The sequence below is a fragment of the Achroia grisella genome, unplaced genomic scaffold, assembly GCF_030625045.1.
Source record: "Achroia grisella isolate CSIRO2021 unplaced genomic scaffold, CSIRO_AGI_Agris_v1 utg460, whole genome shotgun sequence".
In the NCBI taxonomy this organism is placed as follows: domain Eukaryota; kingdom Metazoa; phylum Arthropoda; class Insecta; order Lepidoptera; family Pyralidae; genus Achroia; species Achroia grisella.
In genome coordinates this window covers 956264-974985 of record NW_026712870.1, presented here as the reverse complement: position 1 = coordinate 974985, position 18722 = coordinate 956264, and the positions used below count along the sequence as shown (strand labels likewise).

Genomic DNA, 18722 nt, shown 5'->3' with positions numbered 1-18722 from the left:
TCACGCACATTGCATTATAAACCTTTTTCTAAGTAACGTTTGAACTAAAATTATTTGGGCTCTTCAAAGCTGAAACACGTTTTTCATTTTATTTTCTGTTTGAGTCCTGTTTTTACTTACGCATCTAATGTCATTTACATCCACCAATGGTGCCTCGAATGTGCATAACGTTAGCTATCTGCGAGTGAATGTCTCGTCAAAAAGGGTCCAGCCGTTTTAAAGACTAGCAAGAACAAACAGACAGAAGATAGATAGATATTATATTTTTGTCGTAAATACATAGAAAACCCCAGATCGATACAAACAATCATACTCATGAATACAAATGTTTGTACCGTGTCATTCTTACATCCTCCTAGGTGCCTTCAATGCGTATAACATTAGCTATCTGCGAGTGAAAGTCTCATCAAAACGGATGCATCGTTTCAGGGATTAGCAAGCTCAAACCGACAGACAATATTTTTTTTAATTAATTATTTGATGCAAACGATACTTGCATCGAATAATTAATTTAAAAAAATATTATAAGTTTATAATTTCAAATTTGAAAGAAAGAAAATATTTTACCAAAAACTACTTACAACCCTAAATTTTCACCCTTGTATAGCATAGAATAGAATAACATTTATTCCATCACACATTACAACAATCACCAACCCCTATTTTTTAATAGCGATATACTTCAATTTATATGGCGAAACACGTTTACCGGGACAACTAGTACTTTTGTGATTTTATTGTTTTACTCTTCGAGTTGTGAACCTGTGATATTGACAATGGTATGGTTGTTTCAGCCGCGTCACTCCGCCAAGCTGCTGAACGTGCTCCGTCAGATGCCGCACAGGAACGGCCCTGATGTTTTCTTCAGCTTCCCCGGACGGAAGGGATCGGTAAGATACTCTTTCTATTTCCATTTGTGCGGAGAAGTAATTTTACGGTCGTACACTCACGTGCAGTCACATTGAAATCAAATATACAGAGTGAAATATGTTCTTCTTAGCTGGAAAGCACGCTATATGAATTAACGACAATCGATCATTTCCAACAGTTTGCTTTAATAAAAAATAATTATTACTACAAGTAATAAATACGTTGTAATTACTAATTTACATTTCATTGAATTATTTACTATCACAAATAAATGTTTTAATTAAAATAAAAAGTGTTATAATATTATTAATGTAAATATGTATAATATTAATTTGAAAAGAATACGAGCTCAGTTTCTTGTCAGTTCCTCTCAACTCGAAATCATTCCGAACTGACGGTAGATTTGACATATCATAAGAGTCTGCAATAGACCTACATGAATAAAGATATTTTGATTTGATTTTATTCTGATTTGATTTAAAAGCTTAGCATAGGTCCCCTGAATAAGATATAGGTCCCCTCATCTGATAGTAAGTGATTACCGCCGCCCATGAGCACCCCTAACACTAGGAGAATTGCAAGTGCGTTGCCGTCCTTTTAAGAGGGAATAAGCTGTTATTGAATGTTTCAATATCGTATTGGTGCAAACCATTGCTGGGAGGTGATACCATAATGTGATTGTGCGTGGCAAAAAGTTTCTGGAAAAACGCCTAGTGTAGGACCAATATTCGTCGAGATGAGCAGAATGGTATTTTAATTTGTGGTAGGTATAGCCACTATAGCACTCCAATTCAATCGCATTTTTAACGCAATTTATCATGTGATACTAAATCCGAATAGTTCCTTAGAACACTCTCCTTGATATATGCGGTAGAAAATGCACAGAGCTGCAATATCTCGCCGCAGATCCAATGGGTCGAGTCTGTCACACAGACGTTGTTTACCAATGATTCTGGCTGCTCATTTCTGAATGCGGTCAAATGTGGGCAAGTCAAGTATTGTGTTCATCATAACGTCCACAGTTGATAATGACTCTGCCTTATTTTTCAGAGGTACACTTTCTTCAAAGTCATTTCCACTGGTTCTCATATAGCAGCTTGCTTTTTATAACCTGTGTTTAGTTTAAAAGGTGAACTATAGCAGTTTAATTACAGCGTGACATCATAGTTCTTCAGAACGGCAAGACCTGGGTGGTATCACGGCCGTCACATACAACTGTTACCACTTACCATCAGGTGGTTCATCTGCTTGTTTGCATTATAATTACATCAATATATCTATACATACAAACAAAATTGGAGTGTCTGTTTGTAATATTGAAATAACCGTTTTTTACTACATGCATATGAATATATATACGGTGCATATACCAAAATAACATTTTTTATAATTTTTGTCTGTCTGTCTTTCGGTTTGTTTGTTCCGGCTAATCTTGAAATGGCTGGACCGATATTGACGGGACTTTTTTTGGCAAGTCGCTGATGTAATAAGGAGTAACTTAGGCTACTTTTATTTTAGAAGAATAAAGTTAATTTCCACTTGGACGAAGTCGCGGGAGCAGCTAGTAAAAAATATATTTCATTCCATCTCTTATTACATTTTATTATGATTCTGTAGAGTGGCTATTGTTTATTATTCCTGCAGAGTTTCATCCTATTTAAAATGCAGATGTTATACTGCAGTCTGAATAATATTAAAACTGAATGCAATAAATATTTGTCCAACATGAATATGCATTACTAGCTGTGCCCGCGGTTTCACACGGATAGAATTTATAGGCTATGTGTTATTCTTATTTATAAGCTATATTGCTGTAAAGTTTCATCGAAATCCTTTGCAATAATTTTTGCTTTAGAGTAACAATTAATAAGATATATAGACAGTAAAGCACACTTGATAGGATAACACTAATATTTCTTTCAAATTAAAATTACACAAAATTTTAATTTATTTATACTTAAATAAAAAATATACTGGTTTTAAAGTTTAAAATGAAATTTAGTGAATAGTTTTTTAATAATACAAAAAAGAGTTTGGAGGCGCCGGGTATCGATCCCGGTACCTCTCGCATGCTAAGCGAGCGCTCTACCATCTGAGCTACGCCCCCAGATAACGGTCTTGTCGAATTTACTATTACCATTCTGAATTGTAAATCAGTATGTATGTAATAGTCGTAAGTGTCGTAACCAGATTATAGAATTATTCATATCATAAATTCAAGGTCTTGAAATGGTAGCGTTTCGTAATAAAATTACTCTTGAAGTCTATATAAATTAATTATATAATGACGACCTCGGTGGCCAATGGCCGCGGGTTCGATTCCTCGCAAGGTGCAAACCCCAATTTTTTTATATGTATAGATTTTCAATAAACAGCAGTTTCTCGCAATGACTGATTGAGTATATTATGATGTTATTCAATTCTGAAATTTGGCCACGACATACCAACCGCAGCCTCGGGCGGTACACATTGAATGAATAATTACTGCCGTTCAATGGACCGACCAATTTTATATACGTAATATTAATATTTATACATATATATATAAAATTGGAGTATCTGTTTGTAATATTGAAATAACCGTTTTTTACTACATGCATATGAATATAAATAGATAGATAGATTTATTGCCAACATAACACAAATAATACAATTTACAATAAGACACAAAATGAGAAATAAATAATAACATGGAAGTTGGCAATAGGAGCTGCCTCAGCTGTTGCTGATATAGCACAACCTTAGTGAGGTGCACCTATACAGCGCTGGTTTTCAGGCAGCCCCCATTACTCATAAAAAAAAAACTAAGATGCGGGGTTTTTACTACATACAGATACATATAATTTAAACACAAAATAATTATTTATTATACACATTTATGGTATACATATTAAAATAATATTTTTTACAATTTTTGTCTGTCCGTCAGTCTGTTTGTTCCGGCTAATCTCTGAAATGGCTGGATCGATTTAGACGGGACTTTTTTTAGCAGGTAACTGATGTAATAAGGAGTAACTTAGGCATACTGTTATTATAGATTATTTATTTATTTATTTATAAAATTACATGCTCTCAGTGAGTATTACAGTACAATACCAATGCACTCACCAAGGGATAAAATAAGATTATATTTTATTATATATATTAAAAGAGCAAGACGCAAGTTTCTTGTGATGAGACGACTGCATACCGAATGAGCGGTAGAATCAAAAAACTTGACTATTCCAAAGTGATATTAAGTTTATTTGAATAAAGATTATTTCTATTTCTATAGAAAAAACCTTTTATTTTAGAAAAAAAAAAATCCACGCGGACGAAGTCGCGGGTATAGCTAGTTCAATCTATATTCGTGTGCGTAGTAAATTATTTATATTATATTCGATAAATATGGCAATTTTATTATCAAGATTAATACTGATTAATTTGTGTGAATTTATGACTTTAACATTATTGCTGTGACGAGGTGTTTCAACTGGTTTTCAATGGATGACCTCGGTGGTATGGTTGTTTAGCGTACTGCCTTACTTTTCGGTGGTCGTGTATTCGATCCTCGTACAATACTAACATAAATTCGTAGATATTGATCTGGATTTTCATACATGTTCTGTTTCCTATCTACAGTGTTGTTAGATTTTAATTTCACTTTAAACAAAACTAGATTGCCCGTTTCAAGTTAATTACGCTATAATTAATTTTCTCTGTATAATCTAATATTTTGTTGAGAAGAATTTATTTTATTTATAATACTTTATTGCACTTAGTAAATAGTACAGTATAGTAATATAGTATTTTTATGAAATAATTTAAACGTGTTCAGGCCAAAACAGTGGCATGGGTAGTAATGTGTGGGTAATAATTAGTGCTAAAATAAACTCTGTGACTTAAACAGCTATACAAATATAATATAATATATATGAATATACATATATATTAGATATAAATATTTTATCATAAGAAATAATAATAAGTTGATAAAACCATGGTAGGTAGTTTCAATTTTTTCTTGAATTAACTAATACCAGATGAGCATGAAAGAATAAGAAGTTTTCCATAAATTTAGGGAAGGAAGTTTAAGCACCTTCTTTCTTCTTTTATTGTTTTATATTTTGTGCTACAAAGGTATGTTTACATTTAAATCCAAAAAGCTTTCCTTTGACTTATTAAAAGGATCTCGAAAGGCACACAAACGTAATGTCCAGAACTAAGTTGACGTCTTCATTTGGAAGGAGATTAGATCAGCCTACACAATTTTCTTACCGTAACTTGGAATTAATTCATAAAATAAACATGTAGCAACTTGTATTGAATTTGAAATTTACCGAACCGTACCCTGATTGTATAGGAGTTTGAAACAGAGTTGCGCGAAGTTTCCGCTGAGTTTCCACAAAAACTCGGCGCTGAAACCCGGAACGCCCCGAAGTCACCAGCGCGGTTACGTTACCGGACCGCTTACCGACCCAGTTGCGTTAAGATTTAACAAGTTTTAAATAACACCTGCCTCAAGTTACCACCGTTTGCCTAAAGTATATGATATTTCAAATCGGGTATACCATTTTATATCGAGAGAGATGACCGATATTAGAAAAATATCGATGTTGACATCGATAGTAATAATCGATCAGTAAGTATCGATATACGATAAATTTCGAATGAGATACGTCGATATCAGGAGACATCCTTTTTAGGTCTAGAAGTTATATGATACCCTATAAAATTATTTTTGAAAATATACATAACTTGTATGGAAAGCACCCAGATTGATACTCATGAATACAGATATTTGTACCGTGCGAGGAATCGAACCTGCGAACATGAAAAATAAAGCGGTGTACCAACCATCAAATAGCAAAATTTGACAGTCTTGACGATCTATCGGTGCAGTGTAACATTTTAAAATATGCGTCTCACCTTTTCCGCTAAGATGCCTTACAAACTATATGTCTTCACAAATGTCAACTGATGTTCTGGTGAAACAACATTTGCTATGTCCACATTACGCTGCATACATTTGCATCAAAGTTGCCTACCTACCTAGCTTACCGCTCAACTTCATCTACTTCTTCCTTATTCCTTGAATCAAACACGACAAGGGGCGAGCTACCTACCTACTCTGCTTCTTCCTTATCCCATTCATTGGTCGGCATAATATATTTTTCTCTTCCAATCATCCCTTCATCATTCTCAGTCACCTCGTTATTTACTCCCTTTCTTGCCAATTCATCTTTCACACAGTCCATACTCTCTCTCTCGGCCTTTCTCCGGCCATATAACCTTCCACATTCATATGTATTTTTGTAGTAATTTGGAACAGCTCAAAACAGTGTTACTTTTTATGTCTCCCAGATTTGAACTCACTACTTTTGTATACGGCCAAAATAAAAACTGTGACAGCCGCCGGGAGCAGGACGGTCGACTGCGACGGTAGATTCGTCTATTATATTGTTGTGCAAATTGCCCCATCCGAGATTTTGCTTCGACTTTCCCCAATAAAGATTGTTTGAATATATTAATTTATGAATGGAATATTTTTCGTTGGGCGGGAACAAATTAAAACTCGACCCCTGCCAGCGCGGGGGGTAATTATTTGAACAAATAACGCCATTTTAAACGGCGATAATGGAATTATCCCACTAATTAAATTTCTGACGGTTTTCACGAGTAGCGAATTGTGTTTGCAAATATTGGCTCCGAATTCATTCATTAAAATTTGGATGTATTTCAAATATTAGATAGAATACTATTGTATACTAGCTGACCCGCTTACTTGATGTTTATCATGACATTATATTTCGCCAGATCTACATAATATTTTGTTAAATTGTAGCCTACGCAATTACTGTAAAATTTCACCAAAATCCGTTCAGTAGTTTGATGTACTCCGTTTGACGACCTCGGTGGTCTAGCGGTCTAGCACACCGTTTTACGACCAATGGTCTCGGGTTCGATTCCTCGCACGGCACAAACAATTTGGATTCATGAGTATGATTGTTTGTACCAGTCTAGTCTGGTCATGAATACAAATGTTTGAGCCGTTCGAAGAATTGAACCCGCGGCCATCGGAAGTAAAGCAATGTGCTAAAACGAATATAGTATAAATGTACAAATATTGTAATCAAGTTTAAAATAATTCATATTTAACAGAAATGTTTAAATATCTAAAATTGTTAAACTGTACAAAACCGCGGGTTCTACTAGTTAAAATGTGTATGTATGTGTGATATTTATGTGAACTGCATGTCATCAACAAATCATTCAAACAAACTTTATTGTTTTGTTAAACCGACCTCGATATTTAACAGATCAATACCAGTGTACCAGGCACGCAGGACATTTCAGGAGCTCAGTTTAAGCGGTCCTACTCTCCTTATTGGCAATTCTTATTCAAATACGGGCCGGCGGGTGTAATCCGCGTGACATACTGGGCTATCTGGCGTCCGTTTTTTTCCTTATTTATCGCCGTCGTAGCCGGGGCCCGGTCCATTTCTCTCTGTCGCGCTTATCCGGAGATCTGACGGCGGGCTGGCTTCTTAGCTGTGTCTGCTTGTCTGGTATCTACGTACATATATTGGGAATGTTTACTCGGAGTGATTTATGCCCCTTAATTAAATTTATCCCTTATCCAAACGTTCTTCATAATTAGGAATAATCTTGCTCTTTTCGCCGCTCTTGCTTGTTCGGGTGTTTTTTTTTTAATTTCTAATTAATAGTTGATTTGTATTTGTAGAATGTAATTGTTTGGCTGAAAGGAGATTTCCAGGGCCGTAAAATACTTAATAAAAAAAAATCCGAGTTAGTTTGTTAGCAATATCAAACAATCAATATTTGTAGCCGACTGTAATGAAATATTAGTCACTGATATACAAAAAATATTGACTAGTAGACCGCTCCGGCATCGCATGGGTGCTACTAATTTTGTGAATTTTGTACCTATGTCAGATCATTCAAAAAGAAAAAGAATCTCTAAAATCGATGTAGTGGTTCTGAAGTTCAGTTTGTTTATAACTAAATCTGCTTTCACTATGATCTTGACCGCAGCTGGTCTTAACAGCTTCACCGGACGATAAGAGACGAGTGCAAATGACACTTCTAACCCACGGAAGGGACTTGTGGAGCGGCTGAAAGCCAACTCCTGCCTGGCAGATACGTCTTACGGATACAATTTTAGTCAAAGTGCCTGGCTAGGATTTCAAACCTCGGCTCAGGCAGTCATAATTACGATCCTCGTCTGAATTTGACAGGGGATAATTTAAAAGGTGACTCTGTTGTGAGTGTAGATACTCTACTAGGTATATTATTACTAAGTAGCTTTGACGTGATCTAGTGTTTTGAGTAGTCATGCTCACTAAAATGTCCAGACTTGTGGCGTCGTGGTACGCCGGGTCATTGGGCTCCCTAAAATATGGTCGAGCGCAGTGATGGCTGGCTCATCCGTCAAACTCGTGTTGGGTGCTCTAATCACTATGACTGATTTCCTCTTATTAATTGTTTAACCAGTTGGTTATATATTCAATATTTTTTCTATTTCAGTATTTAATTGAATTAGTGCTAATTGGTGGTTTGTCTACACACTTAAACTTAAAAATGTAAAGTAATAATAAAATTATTTAAAAGAGCAACACGCAAGTTTCTTGCTCGTTCTTCTTGTGATAAGACAGCTTTCCGAATGAGCGGTAGATTAAAAAAATGTAATGACTATTCAAAAGTGCTTCAAGGTAAGTTTATTTTAATAAATGATTTCTTTTATATTCTATTCTATTCTATTTGTGTCTATCGACTAAGACTCGCTTTACTCCGATAGCAGATGTAACTATCTCCGGAGGTATACCCTGACGGCCACTGAAAAGGCTAATGATCACATGTTATTGAATGTATGTGGCCAGTGGACACTCAGTAACATGCGAAAATGTCTCAGGAGAGTGGAACGTTGTCGAATGAGCGGTAAATAAAAAAAAATTTTATGACTATTCAAAAGTGCTTAAATTAAGTTTATTTGAATAAATGATTTTCTATTCTATTCTATTCTATTCTATTCTAATTATTGTGTGTATTAAATATAGTGTCATTTTGTGTGTGTAAAAGTTAAGCAATGCATGCTGTGTCTACATCTAGTAGGATGTATTACTTAAATAGTTCATTTTATCTATTATTAATATTTATGTTCTTGTGTGTATTGTATCTATTATTTATTATATTGTTATGTTCTCTCTAAGATATCCAGTCTTGTAGACCTATAAAAAAAGCTGTTTTTTTTTATAATTATGTAGTCATCGCTCTGCAATAACTATTTCATTTTAAATGAGAGCAAATTGAATTACTTCCTCGCAATTCCCTTCTGAACTATAAGTTCATAATCTAGAAACGAGGCTACATTTTCTTTTGATGAAGTCTAAAGGTGTATTTATAACGACACAAGTTAATGTTATAAGCTACTTGTCAGTTGGAAAGTGACTTAATGTGCGCCAGAGGAGTTTTAATGTAGTTTATTTTCAAAGATAACGGATATCCCTTTTACGTACAAAGGGACTTGGCGATGTTTTATCCCAATTTATTGTCCTTACAAGCCTGTTGAATATATGGAATAGCGCTTGTAGCCTCGTTGTGTTTATCTGTTACATTTTTACATATTACACAAGTTTATAATTTCATAATAATAATAATCTCAGGACAATTCACACAGCGCCATCTAGACCCAAGTTAAGCTAGCTAAAGCTTGTGTTATGAGTAAAAAATAACTGATACAAATACATAGATTTTTTTCTAAATACATACATATTATACATAGAAAAGACCCAGACCGAAACAATCATACAAATGAATACAAATGTTTGTGCCGTGCGAGGAATCGAACCCGCGACCATCGGAAGTAAGTGTATTAAACCACTAGACCATCAAAACCGTCAAAGTTTACTTGTTACATTTTTACATGTTACAGTAGTTGATATAGAAATATGAAATGAAATGAAATGAATATTTTATTTATTATCCAAAAATGTGGTACATACGTGATTTTAACTCTACTAGTTTCACATATTTTGTCATTGCTGACATGCAACAGTGAAAACAAATGTCCATTTTGGTTTTTCAAAATTAAAGAGCTATGCAGTTCTTTCTTGTAATATATAGTACAAATGTAGATAATTTGTCTCCTTGAGTTAACTAGACAAAAGTAGTAGATCATTACAGCAATTATTTACTAATATTATAAATGTGAAAATACTCTGTCGCGCTTTCACACCAAAACAACTGGACTGATTTAAATGAAATTTGCTACACATATAGTCTAGACTGAGAAAGGACATAGGCTACTTTCTAGTCAGAAAAAGGGTTGTTAATGAAAGGTTGTATGGAATTAAAGCAGAAACTTATTTTTTAGGGTGTTGATTAAATCTGACATTCAAAGTTTATAAAAAATTTTACCCTTAAAGGATTGTTTTTTCTGTGGTTTATTTTTGGGTTAGATTATTAAATACTTCTTTTATATTTCGTCAAGGTACGCATACGTATGTACTATTCCACGCGGACGAAGTCGCGGACACAGCTAATACTTTGAGGAGCAAATTTTTTATGTAAAATGACAACTTTGGTGGAAGCACTGCACGGATCATACAATTTGATATTTATTCTGTAATCTTCATATAAAAAGAAATCGACCCTACAGATTGTCTCCACAGGCTATACAACAAATCGTATCGTTAATTCCTTAAGGATCTTAAAAAGGTGACAGATACATTTTTCTGTGGAGTCACTAAATTTATTGTAAATATTTTGAATAGGGTTTTCCTCGACGTGTCTCATCATATTTTTGCCGATAATATACTTTCATGAATATGGGTGACAAGCGATAAACACGAGTAAAATATGTTTTTAACATAAATTTCCGTCAAAAGTAAAAAAATGGGTCGCCCCACGACCGGCCGATGTGCCCCGTACCCGTCCGGGGAAGCGAGTGTAAAAAATATATTCGTATAGGAATTATAAATGATATTCAACGCCTACGGTGAAGAATGATGGGTTATTACTGCTTGCGTTTATGTAGCCCTGGTAGTTTTACCGTTTAGCATAATCTTTTTGCGAGTTTGTTTACGAGGGCTGGGTTTTATAAAAATAAATAAAATATGAAATTCAGTTTGTTGCTTGCTTACGTTACTGTGGAGAAGTGTGGGAGTTTCATAATTTAGGGTCGCACTTCGAGATGTTTTACGGTTTTGCTGTTACGGGATAACAATAGGGATGCAATATGTGTACACAATTATAGGAAAATTATTTTCAACGAATAACGTGATCGACTATTATGGGAACTAGGTACGTCTATTGTACGGTAAACTACGTTAATGAAAGAAGTTTAATATTTAACATTAAATTTCGTTTAATGAATGCAAATTTAATATAAAATAGATTAATCATTATTTTAAATATTTTTAATGTTATATCAAAAATACTTTATGTTTATAAATTACTAGCTGACCCCGCAAATGTTGTTTTGCCATAGAAATTTAAATCGCTATTAAAAAATATGAGTTGGTGATATAAGGGTGAAAGTTTAAGGAAAAATAAATATTAGGGGTTGATAACCCTTATCACTTAGGTATGAAAAAGAGTAGCTGATTCTCAGACTACTGAATATGCATATAAAATTTCATTAAAATCGGTGAAGGCGGTAGAGTATGGTAACTACATAACATTGTGACACGAGAATTTTATATATAAGATAAAACTGTAATAGACTAAATTAAAATTTTAATATATTTATAATATCTTGGAGACTAAAATATTATAAATATTTTAAAAACGATCTATGTTATCTCAATAAAATAACTCATACCGCGCGAAGCAAGGATAAGTCACCAGTATAATTTTTTTAACAACTACTCACAGAGTTGTAATTGTCATTTATATGTTTTATTTATTCATAGCCATGACCTTATAAATTGTATGTTGTTTCAGGCGGTGGTGCTACCCCCGTTGGCACGGTGGCCGTACGAGAACGGATTCACATTCACAACCTGGTTTCGACTGGATCCCATCAACTCGGTCAATATAGAGAGAGAGAAACCTTACCTATACTGGTACTTACCTTTGCTTCAAACAAACAAACAAACACTATATTTTAAGACATATTAACAGCATTTACACTACACGTTCGTGCCTCTCCAATCGATCCCCCGGCCAATTCAAACGATCGTAATTACGGCCTGAGCCGGGGTTCGAACCCCTAGCGTTGCCTTCAGACTAAAGTCGTATCCGTCAGGCGGGAGTTGAATTTCAGCCGCTACATAAGTCCTTCCTTTGCTTTGGAGGTTTTACACTAAAAACTTTAAAACCGCGTTTACACAAAAAATAGTTGTTTTACATATCAATAAAATGTTGCAAAAATGTATCTAAATATATATAACTCAAAAGTCACTGACGTAGTGATCTATCAACGCACAGCCCAAACCACTGGACGGATCGGGCTGAAATTTGGCATGCAGGTAGATGTTATGACGTAGGCATCTCCTAAGAAAGGATTTTGATTAATTCTACTCCCAAGGGGATAAAATAGGTGTTGAAAGAAAGTATGAAACTTTGTCAATTTTAAACATGCATGCATAAAGCTACTATGACGTAGGCATCCACTAAGAAAGGATTTTGATAAATTCCACGCCTAAGGGGATAAAATAGGGATAGCGAGTTAGTATGAAACTTTGTCAATTTTAAACATGCATGCATAAAGCTACTATGACGTAGGCATCCACTAAGAAAGGATTTTGATAAATTCCACGCCTAAGGGGATAAATTAACGCGAGCGAAGCAGCAGTCAAAAGCTAGTTATAGTATAAACACCGTGCTTATAATTTTTTTTACTTTTTTTACAGCTTCAAGACAAGTAAAGGCGTTGGTTACACGGCTCATTTTGTAGGCAACTGTTTAGTTTTAACATCAATGAAAGTACGCGGCAAGGGTTTCCAACATTGTGTCAAATACGAATTCCAGCCCAGAAGGTAATTTATATTTCACTTTTATTAACATCAATAAAGATATAATATAATATAGATATTTATAAGACTTTCTGAAATTGTAAATCGCAATCGACGTGACATTGATAAATTATGTATTAAAAAATCTACGACAAAGCTTATGCATGACAGTATATTATGTATGGGACCTAAAATATATAATAAGTTACCTAAATATTTTAATGTATTATATTATATAATTATTGTATATCCTTTTTAGTATTATTATGATTACCAAGTTGTAGTTTTTGTATTATTATGACATCATTCTTTTTTATTATTGTTTAACATTTAAATTTAATATTTTATTGTAGCATTTAAATATATTGTATGCCATCTAGGCTAAACATGTCGGACAAATTCCTTGTATGTATATCATCTACTTATGTAATCACGCATGTTTTACAAATAAAGAATCTTGAATCTTGAAAATATACTTCAATTCTTGTCCCTGACTGGTCTAGGTAGTAAACGTTGATAAAGGGCGAGCAGAATAGATCTATGTAGGTCGCAGTGCTACAGGTCTTAGCACCTGACAATAGCCCAAAATCTAAAATAAAAATAAAAAACATATATATATAATGTGTCCTCTGATAACGTCGAATGATCTAAACCACTGATTCCCAAAGTGGTCTATATCGACCCCCAGGGGTCTATGACAAACACCACCTCGCCATCCCTCCGGCGGGGTGACGGTCTTGTTGAAGATTTTTCCACACGATAAAAAAAAAAAAGGGGTCTATGACAAACTGCAAGGGGTCTACGACAGCGGTCATCCTGTTGTTTTTAACACTAAACTTTACTACAGTTAGAAATTAAAATAAACAATATCAGGTAAGAATGGGGGGTCTACACAATACCGAAAAATATGGCAAGGAGTCTACTACACAAAAAGGTTTGGGAACCTCTGATCTAGACTATGTTAATATGCTTGTAACGACATTGAAATATCAGGAGCTCATAAGTAATGTGGTAGATATCCCTTTATATAATGTATACAATTGAATAAAAAAATTTGATCTACGAAAAAAACCTATTTCTATCAATCATTAGACATAACTATAAATATACGATATATGTATTTCTTTATATATATATTTTCTTGGTTCTATGGAACAAATCTGAAAGTACATATTCTAATAAAAGACTTATCTAATCTCTGAAAGCTAATATAAAATCAGTTGAGAGAATTTTTTATGTTACATTAAAAAAGAAACAACAGAATTAAGATTCTTCTATTTTTGTAAAAAAATATGATTGTACAGTAGAAATATCAATAATATTTTATTAATATCTTTATTTATAGTTTATTTCAATAATATTTTTATTGAAATAAACTTGATGTACGTACTTTTGAATACTCATAATTTTTTTCTACCACTACCACTCAGATATTTCAAATAAATGTTGTTCATTTTTAAGATTTTGAGTCAATACAGACTGTCAAATAATAATAATCTCAGGACAATTCACACAGCGCCGCCTAGGCCCAAATTAAGCTTGTGTTTTGGGTACTAGATACATTTTTTTCGTAAATATATACATATTATACATAGAAAATACCCAGAGCGATACAAACAATCATACTCAGGAATACAAATATTTGTGCCGTGCGAGGAATCGAACCCGCGACCATCGGAAGTAAGGCGGTGTGCTAAACCACTAGACCACTGAGGTCGTCGAATAGTATAATTGACATAAATAAATAAATAGCTACTTGAGTGAGAAAATCAATCATCATTAATTTTGATAGCCTTGCCTTTATCCCATTCGATTCCGCGCACGCCAGAAACATTTGTATTCCTGAGCATGATTGTTTGTATCCGTCTGGGTATTTTTATTACATACTCGTATCATCATCATTTGTGGTCGGCGCAGTAATTTTTATTACATACTCGTCATTCTCTTCCACTGCTCTCTATCGGTCGTCATATCTGAACATACTCTTCTTTTATTCATATCATCTTTCACACAATCCATCCATCTTTTCTTAGGGCGTCCCCTCCCTTTACATCCATCCACATTCATATTATACACTTTCCATAAGACATGATCCTCGTTCCTCTACATAACATGCCCATACCAGCTCAATCTGTTACCTCGCAACTTTTCTATAACCGGCGCAACTTTCAAACTTCCTCGTATATACACATTCCTTACTCTGTCATTCCTGGTGACACCACACATCCATCTTAACATTAGCATTTCTACCACACGCACACGCCTTTCGTCCATCTCCTTTACAGCCCAACATTCAGATCCATACAAAATGACAGATCTTATGATAGATTTATAAACTTACTTACTTACTTATTACATACTCGTATGTATTTACAAAAAAATATCTAAGTATTTATATCATTATTTGTGGTCGGCGCAGTATGTCATTCTCTTCCACTGCTATCTATCTGTCGTAATATCTAAACATATTATTATTTTATTCATATCATCTTTCACACAATCTATCCATCTTTTGGTCAACGGGCGTCCCCACGGAAATCCGTCTCTACCAATGATATCCATATTTACTCATATGTATTTACAAAAAAATATCTAAATATTTATATTAGTTGTTATAACACATAAAGGCATAACACACATGACAAGTACTGCAATATAACAATTCAATAAGGGACTAGTGTGTGCGCTGTGTTAATTTATTCAGGGTTATTTATTATTTATTATTATTGTGTAGATGGTACGCTTGTATATTTTTTTTCTAAACAAAATGAACTACAATCGGTGGACCAAAGTAGCGAATTGCATTAAGTGTTTGGTCAATACGGGCACAATTTAATTTGATATATATGAATACTATGAATAGGAATATAATAAATGTGTAAAAAAAATAATAATCTCTAGCCAATGACGTGAGTTATGTCTTTCTATTATTTACTACTGTGACACCGAATAACTCGTCCGTTGCTGAATAGGTTTTTTATATGTTTTTCTCTAACATGTATATTGAGATATAATATTTCTGATGGGTGGTGGAATAAAAGTTACTACTGAATGTTAAATTAATTCTGACTCTATTTTTCTACACTGGGCGACTAAAATAAAAATACTACTGAATGTTAAATTAATTATGATCTATTTTATATTTTTTTATTTATTCAATTAATACTATATAAACTTACAGATTATATCTTAAAACTATTATACTTAACTGTATAGAGAAACGTACGTACGTACATACTTATTTTATTCATTAAATATGTCCCCGGGACTTCGTCCACGTGGAATTTAACAAAAAAGTTAATTAGAGAATTTTTCTAAAATAAATGTAGCCTAAGTTACTCCTTATTACATCAGCTGCCTGTCAAAAAAAGGCCCGGCGAAATCGGTCCAGCCATTTCAGAGATTAGCCGGAACAAACAGACAGACAGACAAAAATTGTAAAAATGTTATTTTGGTACATGTACCGTATTTTTATTCATATGCTTTAAAAACGGTTATTTCAATATTACAAACAGACACTCCAATTTTATTTATATGTATCGATAGAAGGTAAGGCTTCTGTGTACACGTCAGCATCTTGGACCTTACCTAAAAACGTCTTTTAACTGATATACATTTGAAATCAATCAGTGGAGGATGATAAGATGAACATGTGGTCAGGTCATCCCATAGTGACTTATTCACCAGGAATTTATCACAATGGTTTTTAGGGGGAAAAAGAGATGGATGGACTGTGTGAAAGATGATATGGTGAGAAAGGGAGTAAATAACGGAATGACTGCGAACAGAGATGAATGGAAGAGAAAAACATATTACGCCGTCCCCAAATAAATGGGATAAGGAAGAAGCAGATGATGATGATGATGATGATTGAAGTTCGTTTGTTTTTTGCAATAGGGTCCAAATATTATTAAACTCGTTAGTCTAGCCTCAGGCACCAGAAACTCATAACTCGATAGGAGCCTACCATAATATTTAGTTATCTAAAGCGAACATCACTAGTTCCACAATTTCTACCCGAGTACAACTTTCTACCCGTCACGTACTACAATGTCGTTATGGGCAATTTCATGCATTACAAGATATAGTATGCAAAATTTCCCAGCGAATATAAAATGTAGGAATATAATATTATCTGAAAATTGAAGTAAAAGTGTTTAAAGAAACATTTAATAAGACGAGTAACGTGAGCTTTTCCTGGTTGAGAGATGGTAACAGAAATTAATTTATTCAATATATTTACTTAATTTATTTTAATTACTTAACAGGTTCAGTGTGTACAATGCCGCGAGGTTAGATTTTAGTCTCTCTATCTCTTTCACTCTCTCTATCTTTGTCTCTCTCTGCGTAGTCTTTTCCCATTTCATTTGGGATCTGCTCTACTAGTCTTTCGCCAGGCACATCTGTGCTGAGTCGTCGAGACGTTTATTTTGGTTTTTTTTTATAAATGATAATGGAATGATGCACCCGCCTGTGTTAACGGTTTACGCTGGCGGGGCACCAGTGGAGGATGATATGATGAACATGAAGTCAGGTCAGTCAGCCCATTGATAAATTCACCAAGATTTTATCGCGATGGTTTCCAGGGGGAACCGCGTGGAGGTCGACCTGACATGGTACATTGCTAGCAATGAGATCATCAGTCCACATTACAAACAATCCCCTTTCTCCTCTGTAGTCTGGTGTTAAACATATCTGCCCGGTTGGTGTTATGAATTGGTGAAATAATTATTTTTGTAAAATAATAAGTAAAATAAATCATCGGGTGTAGCAGTTTAGTATACTGCTTTACTTCTGATGGCCCCGGGTTCGTTTCCTCTCACTGCAACATTTGTATTCATGAGTATGATTGTTTTTATCGGTTACCGTGTTTTCTATGTATATTATGTATGTATTTATATCAGTTGTCTTAGTTGTAATATCTAGCCATAACACAAGCTCAGCTTAACTTGAGCCTAGATGGTGTTGTGTGAATTGGCCAGAGATATTATTATTAATTTCTTAAATCATAATGTATGCCTACATTATGCGTATACGATCTTTCTAGTTTATTATAACTCAGTATATTTATACAAGTTTTGTAAATTTACTGGCGAATTAAAGTGCATACGAGCTCACCTATGAATATTCACTAGGAGCGGCACGTGGTCACGCATAGTTCCGGAATATTTAGCACCTACTCGACGCTATGATATCCTAGTTCATTATCTAGACCCAACTGCACGGTGCATAGTTTGGAAATTTGTCTAGCACAACGATGTTATTGCCAAAGTTTCCTTTTAACATGTATATAAATAAACTGTACATGTAATAGAGTATTTCGAAGACAAGTCCCTACAAAATATATTTAATGGAAAGGAAATTATTTTATCTAGTTAAAAATGAGCTGATCTTTAATCCTTACTATTTATACCGCTTTACGACCGATGGTCGCGGGTTCGATTCCTCGCACGGCACAAACATTTGTATTCATGAGTATGAGTGTTTGTATCGGTCTGGGTGTTTTCTATGTATAATATGTATGTATTTACAAAAAAAAAATATCTATGTACATGTATCAGTTATCTAGTACCCATAACACAAGCTCTAGCTACCTTAACTTGGGTCTAGATGGCGCTGTGTGAATTGTCCTGAGATTATTATTATTATTGTTATACTTATGGAATCCTGTGATTTTAATCTATGTCCTAAACACGGCTTATAAAAATGGTTTTACGGCCAGCGGGACTCAGACAGGGTCTATCTTGGCGGAGACATCTTTGTACGAAAATCTTATCTGATTTTATATACAAGTAGAATAAACTATATAACTAATACATATATTTGTATTCATGAGTATGAAAATGTATTGGTCTGGGTGTTTTCTATATATACTATGTAAGTATTTACAAAAGA

At 34.1% G+C, this 18722-nt stretch overlaps 1 protein-coding gene and 1 non-coding gene across 2 annotated transcripts in view; one reads left to right on the top strand and one right to left on the bottom strand.

Moving 5' to 3' along the window:
* Positions 1 to 18722, top strand: part of LOC131845205 (neurobeachin) — a 508146-nt gene that overhangs the window by 426641 nt on the left and 62783 nt on the right. Inside the window, exons 5-7 of the mRNA XM_059194246.1 lie at positions 795 to 890; positions 11815 to 11936; positions 12726 to 12851. Of these exons, the coding sequence (XP_059050229.1) occupies positions 795 to 890; positions 11815 to 11936; positions 12726 to 12851 (344 nt within the window). The remainder of the gene's footprint in view (positions 1 to 794; positions 891 to 11814; positions 11937 to 12725; positions 12852 to 18722) is intronic.
* Positions 2905 to 2977, bottom strand: Trnaa-agc (transfer RNA alanine (anticodon AGC)). Its single transcript has one exon. It is a non-coding gene; the product is annotated as a tRNA-Ala (tRNA).